Raw genomic sequence first — 21,293 nt, 5'->3', positions numbered from 1 at the left:
TCCGCTGAGCCTCGCCAGCCGCCGTCCTCCACCCCTTCAGGGAGAGGCTGGGCACGCACGCGCTCTGCCCCTCCCACTGCCCTCTCCAAGCGCCGTCGCCATGGACAAGGCGCGGTACTGCGGCCTTTCCCAAGAATCCCCGGGTCGGGAGGTAGAGGGGGCGGTGCTTCCTAGCGAGGAGCGGCGGCCGCGGGGCATGCTGGGTCAGGGTTCCTTTGAAGACGTGTTTTCTGCCTAGCAACAGCACCCCCCCCCCCTCCCCCCCCGCCACAACTTCCCCACGCCCCGGACCTGGTAGGACCGCTGGAGGGAACGTGAGCGCGGATATTCAGAGGAGCCTGAGGATCTGCGGCCCTTGTAGGGAATGCCCCGCCCCGTGACGTCACGAAGAGGCGGGACTTCTCACTTTTTTCTCCCCTCCTAAACTTGGGGGTGACGTAATGCCTATTCCCCAGTCTTCTCCCTAGTCGTTGTTGGATATGGCATTCTCGGGGTTCCTTCTCCGATTCATAGACGATGCCGTCCCCCTCCCAATCCTCAACACGCCCCCCCCCTTTACCGGGGCACCCTTCAGTTTATGGCTTGCCAATTCACCAAGATGAGGGAGCGAGTAAACGATGACACTCGATGTAAAAAACAATGATCAGGTATGAAATACATCGTTTATTTCTATTCGGAAAGAATTGTTGAACATGAAAGAGTCAGCACATAGTCACAGAACAGGTTTAAAAGCAATGACACCACTTATGTCATAACTGATTGCCCTACATTAAGAGGCCAACATTTAAGTTTCAGCAGAACAGAAAGTATTTTGTGCTACACCGATGTACCAGTGTCTTTGCAGAATCCCACACTTCCCAACCATTCCTAGCCCTCCTTTGGTTGGTAACAAGTGCCAGGATTCGACCAGACCTCTTATCTTTGCCCATAAAACTGTCTGATGCAGAAGCTTCCCAGGTGATGAACCATGCTTGCTTTGTGAAAAAATTAACAGCCACACTCCCATGCCTCTAGTAGTCTTCAGACTTTGGGAATTCACAAGTCCTGGACACATGCACCAGGGGATGGATAATCACTCACCAAAGGTTAAGTAAGAACAAACACCAAACATAAGGGCAGCCAAGTCGTGACTGCATGGGGGCCAGGTGAGAGAAAGGGCATTTTCCCCTTCTCTCACCCAACACTGGGGACCCAGCTGGAACCACTCTATGTGATTTGCAACCAGGAAGGAAGAAAGCCCTTTGTGTCTACCTCAGTCTCCTGAGCTCTTATGGCTCAGCAGAGAAGAAGAGGAATCTTTATTTAATGAAAAAGCATTTATTAAACCCTCCCAATTTATCAGCCACTATACTAAGTGCTAGGGTGGGTGGGAGGAGGGGAATATTAATCCTTATTGGAGACCAAATATATAAATCATTCCATACAAGATTAAATGCAGATCCTACGGAAAGAAGCCATCTATCATGCAAGGTCCTCATTCATGAGTCTCATATGGCTAGAAGCAGGCCCACAAATCTCTCACATGCAAGCAGACAATATTTGCCCCTGTATAACCTTTCTTGATGGTATCATAGGATCTTAGAGTTAGAAGAGATATCATCTGTTTAAATCTATATCCTGAACAATCATCCCCTTGACACTGTAGCCAACAAGTGGTAATCTAGCCTTTGGTTATCAATCTTCAAGGAAAGGGAAACCCATTATCTCCTGATGGGAGAAAAGGGGGCAATTGGAAGAAATGTCTAAGAGCAGGCAGCTAGCATGGAGGGAAAAGGAATTGCATGGAGGGAAAAGCTTTGGTGTCTCCTCCAACCCCCACCCCCTAAATGAGGAGTTTCTCTTTATATACTGATAAAATAGTCCTTATTGGACCGAGATTTGGTTGTGGGGATTGGAAGAGGATATTCATTGGTGTTTCCCTTCTCCACACCAGCAAGGATTCATTACATTAAGGTATTCCCAAGACTCAGAGCCAAGCTCTCTTCAACCTTTTTCTTTGCCCTCCCAGATTTCCAGTGGGGGAATATTTGTTATGGGCAGTGGTTGGGAAGGGAAGGCAGATAGATGCCAAAATGGTGCAGTGGAAAAATTTGTAATTTGGAGTCAGAAGTCATGGGTTCCCACCCCATTTCTCTCTGTCACTAGGATACCACTTAATTCCTTTGGGTCTCTGTTTCCTTCCCTGTGAAAAGAGGGAGTCGGATTGGATGGTCTGTAAGATCCTTCTCAGCTCTAGATCTATGAACCCTGTTTACAGGTACTCCCCAAATGGGCAGGCAACAAGCGTCTTTCACTCTTCGAAAGCAGTCTCCCTCATTTTTGCTTTCAGGTCCCCAGCACCGAGCACAGAGGAAGCACCTCATAAATTCTTGCTAAATTAGATGGGAGAGGTAAGGAGTTAGGGAGGATAACACACATGGGCAACCCTGGATACTAAGGAATAACAAAGTGAAAGCAGAGGCTCCTTTCAGGCCTTCAGGACAAGGGGACAAGGAAAATAGACACACAACTAGACCTACAATCTTTTCACAGCATCAGTCCATAAGGGGCTCAAAGAGGGGGTCCCCTTTGTATTCATCAAAACGGTTCAGGGATTTGAGCTTAAAGATTATATGGACCCCAAAGGTAATACAGAAGAGCATGAAGAGAGAAGAGACCAGCCCCATCCAGATCGCAGGGGAGAAGAAGGCTGCACAGTCGCTGGCCCCTGAGAAGCTGCCACCAGACAGGTTGAAGGCCTGGATCTGGAAATCCTGGAGAGTTACACTCCAGGGGGAGCGAAGATCGTGAGGCATCAGAAGGCCCCATTTGGTGGGGTCACTGCTTACATACTGGCAGTGATAGGAGTAGGTGCTGGGCGCAATGACCTGCACAGAACTGAAGAAGGCAGTCGAGTTGTGGGTCTTGATTTCGAGCCCCTCCATGGTGAACCAGCTCCGGTGTGACCCTGGGTAGAAGTGATTGATCATACTGAACCTCAGCCTCAAGAAGGGACCGAAGAGGTTGTTGTAGGTCATCACGAGCTGGGCAGTGGAGTCGTTCCAGCTGGAGCCAGTTAAATTGAGCTCTGGGGCCCCGAAGGTGAGGGATGTGAGATCTTGAGTCTGGCTGTCATAGCTCACCGAGAAGTGTCTGGCCCAAAACAGGATTCGTGGCTCCGTGTCACTGTAGCTTACTGGTGGTAGGGCTGCTGGCCAGGTTGGCTGGGCTTTATACTCTTGGCTCTCCCCCAGGAGCTGCTGCCCCAGTCCCCTGGACACAAATGACAAATCTCTGGCTGTCCTGGAAGGCCGAAGAGCAGTGAGCAACGCTGTGTAGGGTTTTCCTTCTGCCTGGAGCCTGCTCAGCACCTGCCCAAGGATCTTATCTTGGCCAGCAAGGGCTTCCTTGTGAGCCCCCAAGTCCGTGCTGGCAGCAGAGGGGATGTACACCAGCAGCAGTAGAGGGTGGGTGATGTTCAGCTTCAGTTCTCTTAGGGATGCCTGGTCCACATGGAGAGGTCCGGTACCCAACTTCTGGGTCAGATAAGAGGTCAAGGTGGCAGCTGCAGACCAGCCTACCGCTGGCAGCACCAAGGAGGAGGGGGCCTTTTCCAGGACCTCCTGCAGGTTGGGGAAGGGGCTCTCCGGCGTGTCGCCAAGCACCTCACCAAAAGCAGTGAAGTCCTCCAGCCTCAGCTTTTCCTGCAGGATCAGCAGTACAGTGTGCGGGCCCTTCTCCAAGATGGGGTCCAGGCAGGTGTAAAGTTCAGGACGGGCGTAGATGTGGCCTTCATAAGGGTTTTCCACGGAGGGCTGCAAACCCGGGGAAGTGGACCACAGCAACAGGGGTACCTGAGGATCCGAGGCTTCCGAGCGCCGTGCCAGAAGCAGCAACTGTAGCAGCAGCAGCCCCCGGAGGAACCTGACCCGCCGGCGCCCGGGGCTGCCTCGCGGCTGCCTCAGCACCGCCGTCCGGCTCATTCTCTCGGCATCTGCAAGCTTCTGGCCGCCGCCGCTGCCGCCGTTGTTACCGCAGTCCCCGCACAGTGCGCAGCCTCCACAGCCTACCGCAGCACAGATGATATTGGCAGAACTGGGTCCTGTAGCAGAGGAGGGCGTGGCTGCGCTGCCTAGACTCCCAGCGCAGCCCTCGAGATGAGGGGGAGCCGGCGAGGCAAAGCTGGAGGGAGGGAGGGAGAAGGGAAGGGTGGGAGAGCAGCAGAAAGAGGGGGCAGCTGGTCTTCCCGCAGATCCTCCGGCACTGAATGGCCCCAGCGTGTGTGTGTGTGTGTGTGGGGGGGGGGGGGGGGGTATGGGGGGGTGTGCGTGTGTGTGTGGTCTTTGATTGTTAGGGATGTGTTTTCATTTAGTCATTTCAAGTTTGTAATTTCTCCCCCCTTCCTATCCATCTGAGGAAACTGAGGCTCAAAGAGAGAGGTGATTTGCCCAGGGTTGTCCAAATACAGGGTTCTCTGACTCCACACTAAGAGCTCTAAGAGCACAGCGCCGCCCCTCCGCGGGACATTGTTTGACAATGAAAAGGAGGCAAGTGAAGGACAAAATCCTAGGAATAGTCATTACAAGCATCAGATGATATCAAAATATCTGTTACCTTTCCCAGTAAAAACTGGAAATAGGTTGTTACAGTTTATTATAATTATATAATATAATATGGATCTGGTTTGTACTTATTCTCCCATGATAAAAATAGCAGCATTTCTATAGCTCTTTAAGATTTGCAAACTGCACTGCATGTTATCTCATTTGAAGCTTACATGAGCCTGGGAGGCAGGTATTACTGCCGCCATCTTACAGATAAGGAAAATGAGAAAGACAGACAGATTAAGTGATTTGCCCAGGGTCACACAGCCACCTGACTACAAGCTTCTAGCTGCCTTGATATAGAATATAAGTATTATATCATAATTATTTACAACAGGAATCAATGAAGAGATAGGTATAAAGAAGTGGCATCCAAATCTTTAGAGGGGATCACAATGATCATAAATAATCATTTAATTTTTCAAGAATCCAGAATGTTCCTCTTCACTGATGTCATCAGGACACTTCTATGCCTTAATAAAGACAGCTTCTCTTAATAAATACCTAGTTGGGCTTAGCTTCAGTATAGCTCTGGGTTCAAATCTTCCCTTTGATTTTTTCTATTGGTGTTATCCTGGATCAACCAACATTTATTAAGTGCCTATTATGTACCAGGCATATAATAGAGAATACAAAGAAAGGGTCTCCTACCTATTCACCTTCCCAACTTCCCTCCCTCCCCAATAACAACAAATTCAGTCTAATGGGGAAGACAACATGGAAACAACCATGTGCAAACAAGATACATACAGGATGAATTGGAGACAAATAACTGAGGGGAGACAGCAGTATTAAAGGGGATCTTGTATGAGGTGAGATTTTAGCTGGGACTTGAAGGAAGCGAGTGTTGGGGTGAGCTCAGTTCTCATGTGAATGGTCTCGGGCAGGTAAAGGTGAGGGCTTCTTGAAATTGCTAAGCTCTCATGAGGCTCCCCAGGGAACAGCTGGGAATTGAGGAGCGAGACATGAGCTATCTCATTTTCCACCTCTTCTCAGTGGAAACTTGCTGGGGAGAGCATCCCACCCTTGAGATTGGTCTGTGGTCTGAGCACACCTGTTGTTAATTAGCTAAGGGGCTGAGAGCATGCACAGTGTCCACGAGTGAACTAGCAGGGGGAGAGCTTAAATGGGGACAGGAAAGCCTGAGAGGTTGTTGTTGGTGTTCTTCCTTGCTCCTTGGGAGGGAGAAGGGGGCTTCTGTGGGGAGCACTAACCCTGCATGCTGACATGTAGCTTGTATCCAGAATAAAGCCTACACCCCTGTTTGCCTCCGGTGGTCTCTTCTCTCATTCGTTTATCTGGCTGGCCACTGAAGACCTGAGTATAGGTAAGAAGGACCCGGGCAGCCCACGGCAATCAGGCCGGACAAGCAAGGAAAGCCATGAGGCAGAGATGAGAAAGGAAAGCGTTGCAGACACAGGGACAGAAGTGAAAATGTCCAATTAGGAGATGGAATGTCTCCTAAGGAGGCCAGAACCATTGAATTCAAGAGTAGGGGCTAGAGGAGTAAGGAGCAAGAAGACTTGAAAGGTGGAAGGGGACCAGGTTATGAAAGGCTTTGAGGGTCAAACAGATGATTTTATATTTGATCCTGCAGGTGATAGGAAGCCCCTGAAGTTTACTGAATGGGGGGGAGGGTGGTGGTGACATGCTGAGACTTGCTCTTTAGGAAAATCAGTTTGACAACTGAGTGGAGATTACACTGGGGTGGGGAGACTTGAGGTACGGAGACCAAACAGCTGGCTCCACAGTAGCCCAGTAATGAGGTAAGGGTGTCTGCACCAGTGGGTGGCAGTGTCAAAAGACAGAAGAGAGTGTATAGGAGGGATGTTGGGAAGGTAGAATCATAGGACCTGGCAACAGGTTGGATATGGGAAGATGAGAGTGAGGAATCCAGTATGACATCCAGATTGTGAGCCTGAGTGACTGGAAGGATGCACAGTAATAGTAAAGTCAGGAAGAAAGAAGGGTTTTGCAGGGAAAGATAATGAGTTCACTTTTGGACATGTTTTAAATTTAAGATGACTATGGGACAGTTAATTCATGGTATTCAATAGGCATTTGGAGATGAAAGACTACATATTAAGACTGGACAAATAGATCTGAGACACAGAGATAATTGAATCCCTGGCAGCTGATGAGATCAAGTGAAATGGGATAGAGGGAATATAGTTTAGAGACAGGAGAGGAGAAGAGAGGAAAAGACAGAAGAGAAACAGGACTGAGCCTTAGAGGTCACCCAAGGCTCCCAAGGTAGGAGTGACCTGGGTGAACATCGGCAAAGGAGAGGGAGGAGGCTGCTGACAGGTAGGAGGAAAACCAGGAGAAAAGGACTTCCACAAAGGGTGATCGACAATGTCAAAGCCTGCAGAGAAGTCAAGAATGATGAAGACTGAGAAAAGGTCGTTAAATTTAGCAATGAAGAGATTCCTGGAAACTGTGAAGAGAGTGGTTTCAATTGCAAATACAACATCCTTCATTGAACATTTAAAGCACTTCACATCCTGGCCCCAACCTGCTTTTCCTCCTAACATTCCGCTCCCCTCCACGAGCTCTATAGTACAGCCATACTGACCTTCTTCTAGTTGCCCACCCAGGACACGCCTCATTCCTTCTCACTTCCTCCTCTGCTCAGGGTCAGCCTTCTGCAGAAGGCCTTTCCTGCTCCCCCCAGCTGCTAGAGCATTCTACACCTATCTTTTGTGATGCTCTTTATTTACCGGTTGTTTCCCTCATGGAGGACCAGGCTCTTTCTGCTTTTCTTTGTATCTCCATGGATGAGCACAGCACTTGGCTCGTAGTAAGGGCGTAATAATTTTGTGTTGATTGATGGATACCTATGAAATGAGAGGAGAGGATTTAGGACAGTGAAAAGGATAGGTCCTTAGTGTCACAGGTGGTGGGTGGTTGTTGGTCTAGATGGGGAAAGGCTCTGCAAGTGTGGTTATAGGGTTAAATACACCACAGGATGTTTCTGACATCCTAGAGACAAGATAGAAAAGAGAGAATGCAGCAAAATAGCCACGAGTCAACTCTGGGTGACTCGGGGGCATTTTGGAAGAAGAGGAAAGTGTAAACAGACCTCGGGGCAGATTAGCGACTTTCCAAGGAAGAAGTAAGAGTTTGCGTTAGCCCCACAAGAAGTAAGTAAGTCACAAACCTGGTGACTAACGGAGGAGGAAGGGAAGCTCCTCACACTTTTAACTGTGGCCAGAACCCTGAGAGTGTGGAAAAGCCTAAATGGGAGGGAGGAAGGGAAGGAGGGACAGGGGGAGGGGGCAAGGGACAGCGGGAGGGGGGAAGAGACAGGGGGAGGTGGAGAGGGAGAGAGAGAGAGAGACAGAGAGAGAGAGACACATACACACACACACATAGAGGCAAAGAGAGACAAAGAGACGGGTGGGGGGAGGGATGGAAAAGTTTTTAAAATGGGGGAGAGGAAAAAGGAGAGTAGGAGGGGGTAAAAGGAGAAGAAAAAGGGAGGACAGAATAAGGGGACGGAGGGGAAGAGGAGGGGCAGTAAAAGAGAGGAAAGTGTAAGGGGAGCGGAGGGGAAGTAAAGGGAAAGAAGAATGGAAGGGTAGAAGAAATCTAGAGGAGGAGGTGGGTGGCTGGGCGGTGGAACATAGAATGAGAAAAGAGGTGGACCGCCCAAAATACTGCAAAGGAGAGCCGAGGACCAGCGAACGCTAGGGGAGGAGCAGGCTGTGTAGACGCCCCCTAGGCGGGGCCAGACCCGGAAGCAGGCGGGTTGGCCCCGGGGGTCAGCGGACGGATCCCCTCAGCCCGGCTACTCCTGACTCGGACCATGGAGGAGGCTCACCGGGAGCTCCTGCAGAGGAACCGCCTGCGCCTGGTCAGGGAGCTGCAGGTGGAGCCGCTCTGGGAGCTGATACTGGCCCGGGAGCTGTTCACTCGCGACATGATCGAGGACATCCAGGTGGGCAGGAGCTTTGGCTGTCCTCCCTAGACGCCCCTAGGGAGCAGTGGAGCTGGGAGGGAGCCTGGAACAGGGGATGTTGGAGCCCAGAGCTGAGCTGGGAGGGAGCCTGGAACAGGGGATGTTGGAGCCCAGAACTGAGCTGGGAGGGAGCCTGGAACAGGGGATGTTGGAGCCCAGAACTGAGCTGGGAGGGAGCCTGGAACAGGGGATGTTGGAGCCCAGAACTGAGCTGGGAGGGAGCCTGGAACAGGGGATGTTGGAGCCCAGAACTGAGCTGGGAGGGAGCCTGGAACAGGGGAAGTTGGAGCATAGAACTGAGCTGGGAGGGAGGCTGCAACAGGGGATGTTGGAGCACAGAGCTGAGCTGGGAGGGAGCCTGGAACAGGGGATGTTGGAGCACAGAGCTGAGCTGGGAGGGAGCCTGGAACAGGGGATGTTGGAGCACAGAGCTGAGCTGGGAGGGAGCCTGGAACAGGGGATGTTGGAGCACAGAGCTGAGCTGGGAGGGAGCCTGGAACAGGGGATGTTGGAGCACAGAGCTGAGCTGGGAGGGAGCCTGGAACAGGGGATGTTGGAAAATTGAGATCAGGAAGGTATCCTGGAACCTGAAGTGTTGGAACAGAATTCGGGGGAATTTAGAATCTAGAATGTCAGTTAAAAAGTACTTTAGAACCTAGATTATCAGAGCTGGGAGGGCCCTTAGAACCCAGGACGTCAGGGCTGGGAGGGCCCTTAGAACACAGGACGTCAGGGCTGGGAGGGCCCTTAGAACACAGGATGTCAGGGCTGGGAGGGCCCTTAGAACACAGGATGTCAGGGCTGGGAGGGCCCTTAGCTATCATCTAGTCTTGTGGTTCTCAAACTTTTTGATCTGAGGACCCCTTTACACTCTTAAAAACTGTCAGATTCCATTGAGAGCTTTTGTTTATGTGCGTATTAGAAATGAAAACATCTTAGTATAATTATAAAATGAGTTTTGATCTCATAGGACCCCTGAAAGCCTCTCTGGGACCTCTAGACTTTAAGAAGCACTGATCTAGTTTAACTGTATAAAGAGCAGTTTGGGGAGGGGAGGTGATCTTTCTGAGGGAGCACAGTCCTCCCAGACCATTGTGTCACACTGCCTTCCCTCCAGCTCTGTCCATCCCAGATCTCCAGAGCCTAGAATAGATACCTCACATTTATGGTGCTCCTTTTCTGTGTCATCTCACTTCCCCTTTTCCTCTCCTACTGGGACTGAGACTTCCTGTGCCCCAAATGACTAATGGTACTTTAAGGTGCTCTCCATAGAGATGTATGGAGCGGATAGTGCAAATGTTGTCCTTCCCATTTTATGGATGAGGAAAAAGACTTAGAGAGGTGAAGAAGGACACTTATTATCCTAAGATAGAGAGCTGAACTTAGAGACCAACCCCATCATTTAACAGATAAATAAACTGAGGCCTAGAGAAATTGAGTGATTTCCTGTTTAGAGGGCTGGAATGTTAAAACTGGGACTCAGTTCAAGGTTTATTGTACCTTTATTGTGACTGTGGGCATGTATATGAAAAATCAACCAAATGCAGGCCTAACATTCAAAAACAATTTTTTTCCTCCAAAAAATGTTGCTCTAACACTAACCAGTAAATTAACTCTTCATATGTGTTTTCCTAAAGTGATTAATATCCCCATGCTCTTTGGGTGCTGTTAATGAGGCACTAATGATAGATCCCTAAAAGGCCCTGGAGTTGGGGCCTGGCATTTGGGCACCTCTTAGTCAATAATCCTTTCACCTGCCCTTTCACTGTGGCTCTCTTTATCTGCTTCTGGCCCATGCTTTAATCCCATCTGGACCCCCTTTATCTGTTAACCTCCAGACCACCGCAGGCTACTTGACATGTCAGATATTCCCACAGTCTTTCTGTATAAAAGTGTTGATCTTGCCTCCATTAAATTGCTTAGATTCTTAAAATCTGGCTCTCTTGTATTGACTTCACAAATGTGGCAGACCCAGTGGGAATCTCATCCATCCCAATTGGTGTTTTAATAGACTTCTTGGACTGAAAGAAGACTTGAGTGGTCGAATTCTTTTGAGGCAGACATGTGCCCTTTTCCCTCACATTTTGGAGTTCCCCAAAACCCCTGGACTACAATGTTTCATATTTGTCATGAAGAGACACCATATGGTGGGAGATTCCAAGATTTGGAGCTGAAAGGGACCTTTGAAATCATCCAGTATAACTTATTTTAGAGAGGGGGAAACTGAGGCCCAGAGACTGGGAAGGGACACAGCTAGGGTTCAAACTCTGAATATGAGTGTCCTTTCTACTATACCGAGCTATATCACTACCAGCTTCCTTTTGGAATCAGGAGAGACCTAGGTTCATTCCTGCCTCTGACACTAGCCATGTGAAAACTGGAAAGGAATTTAATTTCTTTGAGCCTCAGTTTCTTTCTCTGATGTTGAACTGGTTGGAGCCCAGTTCCCCAGGCTCATATCCTGCATTCCTCATTCTTTCTTACCTCCTCATGTCTAACTTGTCACCAAGAGGCATGTACTAACGCTCAAGTCCTCTGAGGTCACAACCGAACTTTTGAAATTTTTCAGGGTTTTCTTTTATTGTGTTTATTTTGTAAATTATTCTCCTTACTTTGCTCATCCAAGTCTTTCTGAGTCTATGAATTCCTTCAAATTCACCACATCCCATGGCATAATAGTGTTCTATTACATTCACAATTTCTTAAGCTGGTCCCCAATTGCCGGGCACTCATTTTCCTTCTTGTTCTCTGACAATATAAAAGTGCTGTTAGGAATAATTTTTGTGTATGTGCTACCATTCCCTCTATCTTGACTTCCTTGGGAAATAGACCTGTTCAAAGAGTGTGTGTATTTAGTGACCTTTTTTGCATAATTCCAAATTGTTTTCCAGTGTGGTTGGGCCTATTTATAATTCCACTGACAGTGCATTAGGGTACCTGTTGTTCCACAGCTTCTTCAGCATTTACCATTAAGTGGTAAATGCCTTGTTATCTTTGCCAGATTGATGAAGGTGAGGTCAAGCCTCAGAGTTGTTTTAATTTATATTAATTTAATAAGAGAAATCTCATTATTAGTGAATTGAACCATTTTTTAAAATTTATTTTTTTGTTTTTTTTTCATTTTTTAACCTTTTTAAAAAAAATTTATTTTTAGTTTTCGTCATTCACTTATAAGATTTTGAGTTCCAAATTTTCCTTCATCTCTCCCCTCCCCAAGACAGCATGCAATCTGATATAGGCTGTACATGTATAATCATATTAAACATATATTTCCACATTAGGAATTGGGCCATTTTTAACATTGTTGAGAATGTTGAGAGTTTGCAGTGAGTTGACTCAGGAAGACCTGAGTTCAAATTTGACCTCAGATATGTGTTAGCTGTGTGACCCAGGACAGATCATCTAACCTCTCTCTGTCTGTCTCATTTTTCTCAACTATAAAATGGGGTTCATATATTGTCTACCTGCCAGGATTGTTTGGAGCATTAAATAAGATATTATTTGTACCTGGGACCTGTACAATAAATACTTGTTCCTTCCCTCTTCTTTTGAAAACTCTTCATTATCTTTTGCCTACCTATAAATAATACTTTTTAAAAAATCGGTGCAGTTCTGTTGGTGGAGTTGTGAACTGATCCAGCCATGCTAGAGAGCAATTTGGAACTATGCCTAAAGGGCTATAAAAATGTGCAGACTCTTTTACCCAGCAATACCACTGTTAGGTTGATATCCCAAAGAGATTAAAAAAAAAAACAAGGGAAAATAACTTATTTGTACAAAAATATTTATAGTAGCTCTTTTTGTAGGGGCTAAGAATTGAAAGTCAAGGAGATGCCCATCCATTGGGGAATGACTGAACAAGTTGTGGTATATGATTATAACGGAATACTATTGTGCTATAAGAATGACGAGCAGGGTGATTTCAGAAAGACCTAGAAAGACATACGTGAACTGATGCAAAGTGAAGTGAGCAGAACCAGGAGAACATTGTATACAGTAACAGCAGTATTATTGTACGGTGAACAACTGTGATAATGCAGTGATCCAAGGCAGTCCCAAAGGACTCATGAAAAATGCTATCTGCCTCCAGAGAAAGAACTGATATTGTCTAAATACTGACTGAGCCATGCTATTTTTTCACTTTCTTTCATTCTTTTGTTTTATTTGAGTTTTATTGCACAAAATGATTAATATGGAAATGTTTTACATGGTTGTCTATGTGTAATTTATGTCAAATTTCTTACCATTTCAGGGAGGGGAAAGGGAAGGGAAGGGAAGGAAAGATAGAATTTAGAACTCAAAACTTTAAAAAAAAGTTAGAATTTGTTTTTCCGTCTAACTCGGGAAAAATAAAATATTATTAAATGTTTTGTTTTTTTTAAATGAGTGCAGTTTACATAGTTCTGGCAAGTTGGGAAAGGGAGAAAAGGTGGAATTCACCATGTTATTGAATGATATATCTTCTTTCTATTCATTTTTCCAAATAGAGAGCTGGTACTCGGAGAGACCAGGCTAGGCAATTGGTCACAGATCTTCAGACACGAGGGAGGCGTGCCCTTCCCATATTCATCTCTTGCCTAGAGGATACTGGCCAACAGGCTCTAGCAACCCTCCTCCGTGAAAGTAATTCGACCCAGCAATTGGACCCCATTGACATCAAACCAATTGAAATAGTCAGATCTGGGGAACCAAGTAGTACTTGTAAGTATTGAAAGATGGGCTAGTATACCTACTGAATAGAAGAGGGTGCCATAGTGCACAGATCTCTGGACCTGGAGTCAGGAAATCCTGAGTTCAAGTAACTGTATGTCCCTGGGTAGTCACTTAACCTTGGTGACCCTCGGTTTTCTTATCTGTTAATGGCAATTAACAGATTATCTCCTTCAGTTATTGGGGTGGATCAAATGAAGTAATGTTTGTACAACCCATTGCAAGCTTAATCGGAATTCAACATAGCTTATACCCTTGATCTTGGGGGGTTCTAGAGAGAATGATTAGGATAACTGTATGGCTATTCAATCCTTTTATTCTTGTTAGGCTACCATCCTGGTGAAACTTGTTTAGGAAGTTAGTTTTTAAACATGCAGTGATTTTACCAAATCTGTAGAATCATAAATGTTGAAAATTGGTAGGAACTTCCGAAGTCAACTAGTTTGACCTGTCTCATCCATATTGTATGAAGTTCATAGTCCCATAGAATCTCAGGCAGCTAGGTGTTGTTAATAGATGCAGTGCTGGATCTGGAGTCAGGAAGTCCTTGAGTTTAAATAGTTGTATGACCCTGGGTAAGTCACCTGACCTCTGTTTGCCTCAGTGAAATAGGGATAATAAGAACATCTATCTCCCAGGGCTATTGTGAGGATCCAATGAGATAATTATTGTAAAGCAATGAACACCATACAGTAGGTACCGTATATATGCTTATTCCCCTTCATAGTAGGAAGGCATCTTACAGATCACGTGCTCCAGCTTTCTAAGAATGCCTTCTACAGTTACCTGCCAAGTGGTCATCCGCTCTTTGCTCAAAGATCCTCAGCAAGAACCTTCTACCTTTTAAGGCAGTCCATTCTACTTTAGGACAACTCTCATTATGGAAAAACTCTAGATTAGAGCAAGCCTATTCCCTCATCCATATGGCAACTCTTTAGCACCTTGAAGACAGCTGTTGTGTCTCTCTTAAGTCTTACCTTAAGTCTTCAGTCTAAACCTCATTCATTCACTTGGCCATCCAATACCCTCAGCATCCTTAAAGATTTAGGGTAGTATCTTAGCACTGGGTCTTAGCGCAGAGGAAGCACTTACTATATGCTTGTGGGCTTGTTGGCTAGTATCCTTGCAACTGCAGTGAAAATTTTAGGGACTCAGCACCGTCATCACTGATCCATTTGGGTTCTTGAGGCTGGAGTCAGCATTAAGGGGTCAATGTAGCTTATTTTATTTAACTGGGGCAGATTGCATGGTAGGCAGTAATCTACCTCAAGCAAGATGTAAGAGTCTCCTCCAGATTCTTAGGGTAGCATTCATAAGCTAAACACTGTTTAAAGTAAAATTGTGTGAAACCAAGTAAAGAAAGATGGCTATTTATAAAATACAGGTGGTTATACAAAAAGAATAATATCCTCCTTGGAGATAACAGCGTATTCTTGGCTATAAGAGATAGACAAGGGATCTGTCATCTGAATATAATTGATCTCACTTAGAACAAAGAAATCTGCCCTGTCAGAATTAGAACCCAGGAGTTTAAGTTGATGGTTTTCTTTTTTTCCTTTTCTCTCACATTTTACCTCTCCTTTTGTGTAAGCTCTCAAGACTTGGTTTGAAATGATGACAGGTTTTCATGGCAGTACAAGATTTAGAACTTGGGAGTCCAGGGGTGGGGACTTTAGAGATCCTTTGGTCTAATCCTTTCATCTTGCATCATCCTTGCATCCTCTGCTTCATTCTCCCTTTCCCCTTCTCACTTTCTATCTCCTATCCACTTTATCCATTCATTCATTCATTTATTTTTCTGGTTCCTGATGGATAACCTAACAGATCATTGATTTCAGTCTAGAACACACTGACTCTTGCATCTAAGGACCAGGGTTTCAGCCCCTCTCATCTGACCCTCACCAGATTAGGGTCCTTAGGATATTATTATCCTGTATGACTATTCAGTACTTTTATTCTTGTTTTGCTACAATCCTGGTGAAACATGTTTAGGAAGTTAGTTTTTAAACAGGCAGTGATTTTAGCAAATCTGGCCTCACTGGTCTCAGTTTTGTCATTTGTAAAACAAGGTGGTTGATGGCCCCTGAGGTACCTTCTAGCCCTTTTCTTATGATCCTTTATCCTTTGATGTACCAGAGCGGTTGTCTTAGTCCAGTGATGCTCAGGGGTAGGGGTGGGACATAGGTGTATGTTATTTTAAAATTGAATTCTCCCCCCCACCTTTGTTTTGAAATTAACAAACATCAACAAAAATGAACATTTCAATATGCAAAGAATAGGAGGGAAATAGATTGTCTGTGAAACCTTGTATCTCAAAAATAAGTCTTTCTTCAGAAATGAATGAAATGCTTCTCTTCCAGATGTGAAACTTCCCATGAAACCACTGGTCCCAGTCTCCCAAACGAGCAAGAAAGAAGACCCAGGGGCATCATGCTTGGGTGTAGCGCAAGGTATGCATGGCTCAGTTCTGCTGTGTGCTCAGTATAACTTCCCTGTGTCATTAGAATTCATGTTTTGGTTTTTTTTTTAAGCATCAAAAGTTTGTTATTCTGGATGAAAATCTTTTCCAACAGATGACATGGTTCCTGACCTCCTCCTTTAATTTCTTCTAAAATTGGCTTTTGTTTTTGCATCAGTTTATGGATGTATTTTTCCTACCCTCCCTCACTGAGCCTTTCTTGTAATTGAGGAAACAAGCACAATTAACAGCCTTCTTCACTTTCCTGGCATTTCCTGAGGGAACCTGGGAGTTAGCCTCTTATCCTCACTTGGTCACTTCTGTGGAAGAAAAACTCTGTACCCTTCATTTTATCCAAAGTTGGTTAGAGATAATTTATTAATGAATCAGCATTCCTCCTTGGAGAGTGATGCCTATAGGCAGTGGCCCTGCTAACTATAATTCTTGATCACTCAAGCAATTACCTCTTACATTTTATAATCCTAAAACAGAAGACAACATTCTGTGGGGGAGTGAAACAAAGGTATATAATTTAAGCTCAGCTGTTTTAGATGAATTTATTTTTATTTTTTAAAAATGTATTTATTTATTTTTAGTTTTCAGCATTTGTTTTTATAAGATTTTGAGTTCTAAATTTCCCCCCCCTACCTTTACTGCCCCCCTCCCCAAGATGGCATGCAATCTGATATAGGCTATACATGTATGGTCATATATATTTCCACATTAGTCATGTTATATTGTGAGATAGGTTTTCCTATCAAAATGAGTGTGCATTTTATTCTTTCCTTTAGTGGAATGTATGAGAGTAGACTTCATGTTTTTCTCTCACCTCTCCTCTTTATTCCTCCACTAATAAGTCTTTTGCTTGCCTCTTTTATGAGAGATAATTTGCCCCATTCAATTTCTCCCTTTCTCTTCCCAATATTTCTCTCTCACTGCTTGATTTCATTTTTTTTTTTAAGATATGATCCCATCCTCTTCAATTCACTCTGTGCACTCTGTCTCTATGTATGTGTGCGTGTGTGCATGTGTGTGTGTGTACTCCCACCCAGTACCCAGATACTGAAATGTTTCAAGAGTTACAAATATTGTCTTTCCATGTAGGAATGTAAACAGTTCAATTTTAGTAAGTCCCTTATGACTTCTCTTTGCTGTTCACCTTTTCATGGTTCTCTTCATTCTTGTGTTTGAAAGTCAAATTTTCTTTTCAGCTCTGGTCTTTTCATCAAGAAAATTTGAAAATCCTCTATTTCATTGAAAGACCATTTTTTCTCCTGAAGTATTATACTCAGTTTTGCTGGGTAGGTGATTCTTGGTTTTAGTCCTAGTTCCTTTGACTTCTGGAATATCCTATTCCATTCCCTTCGGTCCCTTAATGTAGAGGGTGCTAGATCTTGTGTTATCCTGATTGTATTTCCACAATACTTGAATTGTTTCTTTCTAGCTGCTTGCAATATTTTCTCTTTCACCTGGGAATTCTGGAATTTGGCCACAATGTTCCTAGGAGTTTCTCTTTTTGGATCTCTTTCATGCGGTGTTCTGTGGATTCCTTGAATATTTATTTTGCCCTCTGGTTCTAGAATCTCAGGGCAGTTTTCCTTGATAATTTCATGGAAGATGATGTCTAGGCTCTTCTTTTGATCATGGTTTTCAGGTAGTCCCAGAATTTTTACATTGTCTCTCCTGAATCTATTTTCCAGGTCAGTTGTTTTTCCAATAAGATATTTCACCTTATCTTCCATTTTTCCAATCTTCTCGCTATGTTCTGTGATATCTGTCTTTCTCACAAAGTCCTTAGCGTCCATCTGTGCCATTCTAGTTTTGAAAGAACTATTTTCTTCAGTGAGCTTTTGAATCTCCTTTTCCATTTGGCTAATTCTGCTTTTGAAAGCATTCTTCTCCTCATTGGCTTTTTGAACCTCTTTTGCCAATTGAGTTAGGCTAGTTTTCAAGGTGTTAATTTCTTCAACATTTTTTTGGTTCTCCTTTAGCAGGGAGCTGATCTGCTTTTCATGCTTTAGCTTCATGTTTCTCATTTCTCTTCCCAGTTTTTCCTCCACCTCTCTAACTTGATTTTCAAAATTCTTTTTGAGCTCTTCCATGGCCTGAGCCCATTGGGTGGGCTGGGACACAGAGTCCTTGATTTCTGTGTCTTTGCCTGATTGTAAGCATTGTTCTTCCTCATCAGAAAGGAAGGGAGGAAATGTCTGTTCTCCAAGAAAGTAGCCTTCAATAGTTTTATTTCTTTTCCCTTTTCTGGGCATTCTCCCCAGCCAGTGACTTGACCTCTGAATATTTTCCTCACACCCACCTCGCCTCCTGGTCCTCCCAGCCAGCGTTTGGGGACTGAGATTCAAATGCTGCTTCCCGCCTTAGGGCTTTTGGCGGGGGCAGGGCTGCTATTCAGTGTGAGAATTAAGTTCAGGTAGTCAGGTCGGGGCAGGGCCGCCTCTCAGGCTCAGTTCCCTCAGGGGGTTTATGCACAGACTTTTCACAATGGATTCAGGCTCCCGCCCGCTTGGGGAGCCCCTGTCTGCAGCCGCCTCTCAGCTTCTATCTCCCGGGGGGGCCCCGAGCCATGGGGGCACCCCACTCCCCTCTCGACCCGCCAAAGAGACTCTCTCACGGACCCCCGTCACCTGTGGGTGGAGGGGCTTGTGCCGCCGCTGGAGATCCCGTCCCCGTAGCCTGCTCGGATCTTTTCCTCATGGTGTCGCGGCCGCTGCAGGGCTGCCCTCTGCTCCCAGTCCCGGCGCCCAGTCTGCAGCGCGAAGGACCCCCTGCGAGAGGTTTGCAGGTCTCTCCGGAACAGAAATCTCCCTCATTCCAATATTCCATGGACTCTGGGTGCAGAATTCACCGTGAGTTGGTCCCCTCTAGCCGTTCTGTGGGTTGTGGGTTCAGAGCTATGTATATGTGCGTCTTTCTACTCCGCCATCTTGGCTCCGCCCCCACATTAGTCATGTTATAAAGAAGAATCAGAACCAAAGGGAAAAAACATAAGAAAGAAAACACAAAAAACTCAACAATAAAAAAGGGGAAAATAATATGCTTTGATCTGCATTCAGATTCCATAGTTCTTTCTCTGGATGTGGACAGCATTTTCCATCATGAGTCTTTTGGAATTATCTTAGATTATTGTGTTGCTCAGAAGAGTTAAGTCTAATAAAGTTGGTCATCTAGAAATGTTGCTGTTACTATGTGCAATGTTCTCCTGGTTCTGCTCATTTCACTCAGCATCAGTTCATGTAAGTCTTTCCAGGTTTTGCTGAAGTCTACCTGCTCACCAGTTCTTATGGAACAATGGTATTCCATTACATTCGTATAATGTAATTTATTTAGCCATTCCCCAATTGATGGACATCCCCTCAATTTCCAATTCTTTGCCAAAAACAGCTGCTATAAATATTTTTGTACATGTGGCTCCTTTTCCCTTTTTTATGATCTCTTTGGGATACAGATCTAATAGTGGTATTGTTGGATCAAAGGGTATGCACAGTTTATACCCCTTTGGGCATAGTTCCAAATTGCTCTCCTGAATGATTGGATCAATTTACAACTCCACCAACAATGCATCAGTGTTCCAATTTTCCCATATCCTATCCAACATTTATCATTTTCCTGTTTTGTCATGTTAGTCAGTTTGATAGGTATGATGTGGTACCTGAGAGTTGTTTTAGTTTGTATTTCTCTAATCAACTGCGATTTAGAGCATTTTTTTGTATGACTATAGATAGCTTTAATTTCTTTATCCAAAAACTGCCTGTTCATATCCTTTGACCATTTATCAATTGGGGAATGACTTGTGTTCTTAGAGATTTGACTCAGCTCTCTATATATTAGGAATGAGGGCTTTATCAGAGACACTGGCTATGAAAATTGTTTCCCAGCTCCATGATTCCCTTCTAATCTTGGTTGCATTAGCTTTGTTTGTGCATTTTTAAGATGAATTTAAACAAAGTCATAATAATATTAAAGTTGGCATACCCTTTAGAGAAATATCTTCCTGAGACTCTTTTTAACTATGGGCCTTTCAATTGGGTCAAAGGTGAACAAAGAGATTCTTCTTTTAATTGGAATAAACCAGAGGTTATCAAACTTTTGGTCTTAGGACCTTTTTATCCTCTTAAAAATTACTGAAGACCACCACCCAAAGAGATTTTGATATGAGTTTGATCTATCGATATTTACCATATTAAAAATTAAAACAAATATTTGCATATCAATTCAGTTAAAAATAACAAAAAATACTCATTGCATGTTATCATAAATACATTTTTAATGAGAAATGAGAAAAAAATTAGCGTGGTGAGTATATTGTTTTCTGTGGTTTTATAAGCCTCTTTAATGTCTGGCTTAATAGAAGACAGCTGGACTCTCAGATTTGTTTCTGCATTCAGTCTCTTGTAATATGTTGCTTTCATTGAAATATTTTAGGGTTTTTTCTGCATTCAGTCTCTTAGTTTTAGATAATCCACTTTCTTTTCTGGAACTGAATAAATCATTTTAAGGAAGACTGATTAGGTCTTTGATCCAAGTGAGACCAAGGCCTTCCCGGACTCTGGCATAATATTATTTCTTAATATTTCAGAACACAGCTGAGGTCTTAGTTTGTAAGCTGCTTAGGAACAGGGCTTGTTTCATTCTTTGCATTTGTACCCCCAGGGCCTGGCACTGTGCCCAGCTTAATAAATTCTTGTTGACTTATATATTTCTTTATCTCCTACCAGGAGAAAGGTAGACTCTGTTCCCTTGTTAATTATGCCATGGTCATTTTGTTGCTAGAACTATCCAAGGCCCTGAAAGAAGGGCAGATGTATGTGTAGAGATACATCCTGGTGACCTGCCAAGCCTAGAGGCCTGTATTGGGCTACCCGAGTCTTTCCTACCTCACCTCCGAGGTCTTCGGTTGGCCAAACCGGATAAACGTATGAGAGAAAGGACGTTCCAGAGTCAAACAGGGGTTGAGCTTTATTTCAGGGTCCGGGTTACAAATGCAGGGGAGTCTTCCTTAGGAGGAAGAGGGGGAGATTTCCTAAGGAGGCTAAGCTTAAGGGATTGGAAGTAGAAGTACAAGCGGGGAGAGAGGGGGAGGGGAGAGAGGAAAGAAAAGAAGCGGAGCCCTACTTTTCTCTTTGGCTCCACACGTGCTAAGAGAGAGCTTTCTGGCTTCCTCAATCCTACTTAATCTTCAGCCACACAGTTTGCATCTCAATACCATGCTGTTAGGTAACTAGGTGTGCTCCAATCCGGGACGCCCTCAAGGGCAGGGAGACTCCACCCATCAGGTATCTCCGGGGGAGAGGCGGAAATACCCGAGCTAGCCGAGCTAGCTCAGTCTGACCTTCTCGAACCCCCGCTGTTCATGGAGGGCCTCGTAAGACTCTAAGATTTAGAAGTCCCACTTTTACCTGCCCGAGACTGTCCACACGGAATTGAGCTTCCAGTCCCAACAGTGACCTAAAATAGTGGTAGATGAGAGCTTAGATGACCTGGGTTCCAGTCCTACCTTGGACATTTACAAGTGCCAGTAAACCGGACTGACAATTGTTACATGAGAGATTTTGCTAGCTAACGAGAG

General features: G+C 44.9%; 2 protein-coding genes across 3 annotated transcripts in view; one reads left to right on the top strand and one right to left on the bottom strand.

Moving 5' to 3' along the window:
* Positions 1-643: 643 nt before the first annotated feature.
* Positions 644-8,257, bottom strand: LOC140504246 (V-type proton ATPase subunit S1-like). Of its 2 annotated transcripts, none has more exons than XM_072608959.1 (3): positions 7,744-8,257; positions 7,304-7,420; positions 644-4,161 (listed from the first exon to the last, which is right to left on the bottom strand). In XM_072608959.1, exon 3 carries the CDS (start codon positions 3,960-3,962, stop codon positions 2,535-2,537), a length of 1,428 nt encoding a protein of 475 aa, XP_072465060.1. In that variant the 5' UTR covers positions 3,963-4,161; positions 7,304-7,420; positions 7,744-8,257; the 3' UTR covers positions 644-2,534. The 2 variants fall into 2 exon arrangements, with proteins under 2 accessions (XP_072465060.1, XP_072465059.1); XM_072608958.1 differs by having other exon boundaries at positions 644-4,081.
* A 19-nt stretch (positions 8,258-8,276) lies between these two features.
* CASP9 (caspase 9) overlaps positions 8,277-21,293 on the top strand; it is a 33,129-nt gene continuing 20,112 nt past the window's right edge. Inside the window, exons 1-3 of the mRNA XM_072608960.1 lie at positions 8,277-8,523; positions 13,032-13,245; positions 15,615-15,704. Of these exons, the coding sequence (XP_072465061.1) occupies positions 8,392-8,523; positions 13,032-13,245; positions 15,615-15,704 (436 nt within the window). The 5' untranslated portion in view covers positions 8,277-8,391. The remainder of the gene's footprint in view (positions 8,524-13,031; positions 13,246-15,614; positions 15,705-21,293) is intronic.

Source organism: Notamacropus eugenii, chromosome 5, assembly GCF_028372415.1.
Source record: "Notamacropus eugenii isolate mMacEug1 chromosome 5, mMacEug1.pri_v2, whole genome shotgun sequence".
In the NCBI taxonomy this organism is placed as follows: Eukaryota; Metazoa; Chordata; class Mammalia; order Diprotodontia; family Macropodidae; genus Notamacropus; species Notamacropus eugenii.
Note: the sequence above shows the minus strand (reverse complement) of the source record. Positions and strands in the feature narration are given on the sequence as shown.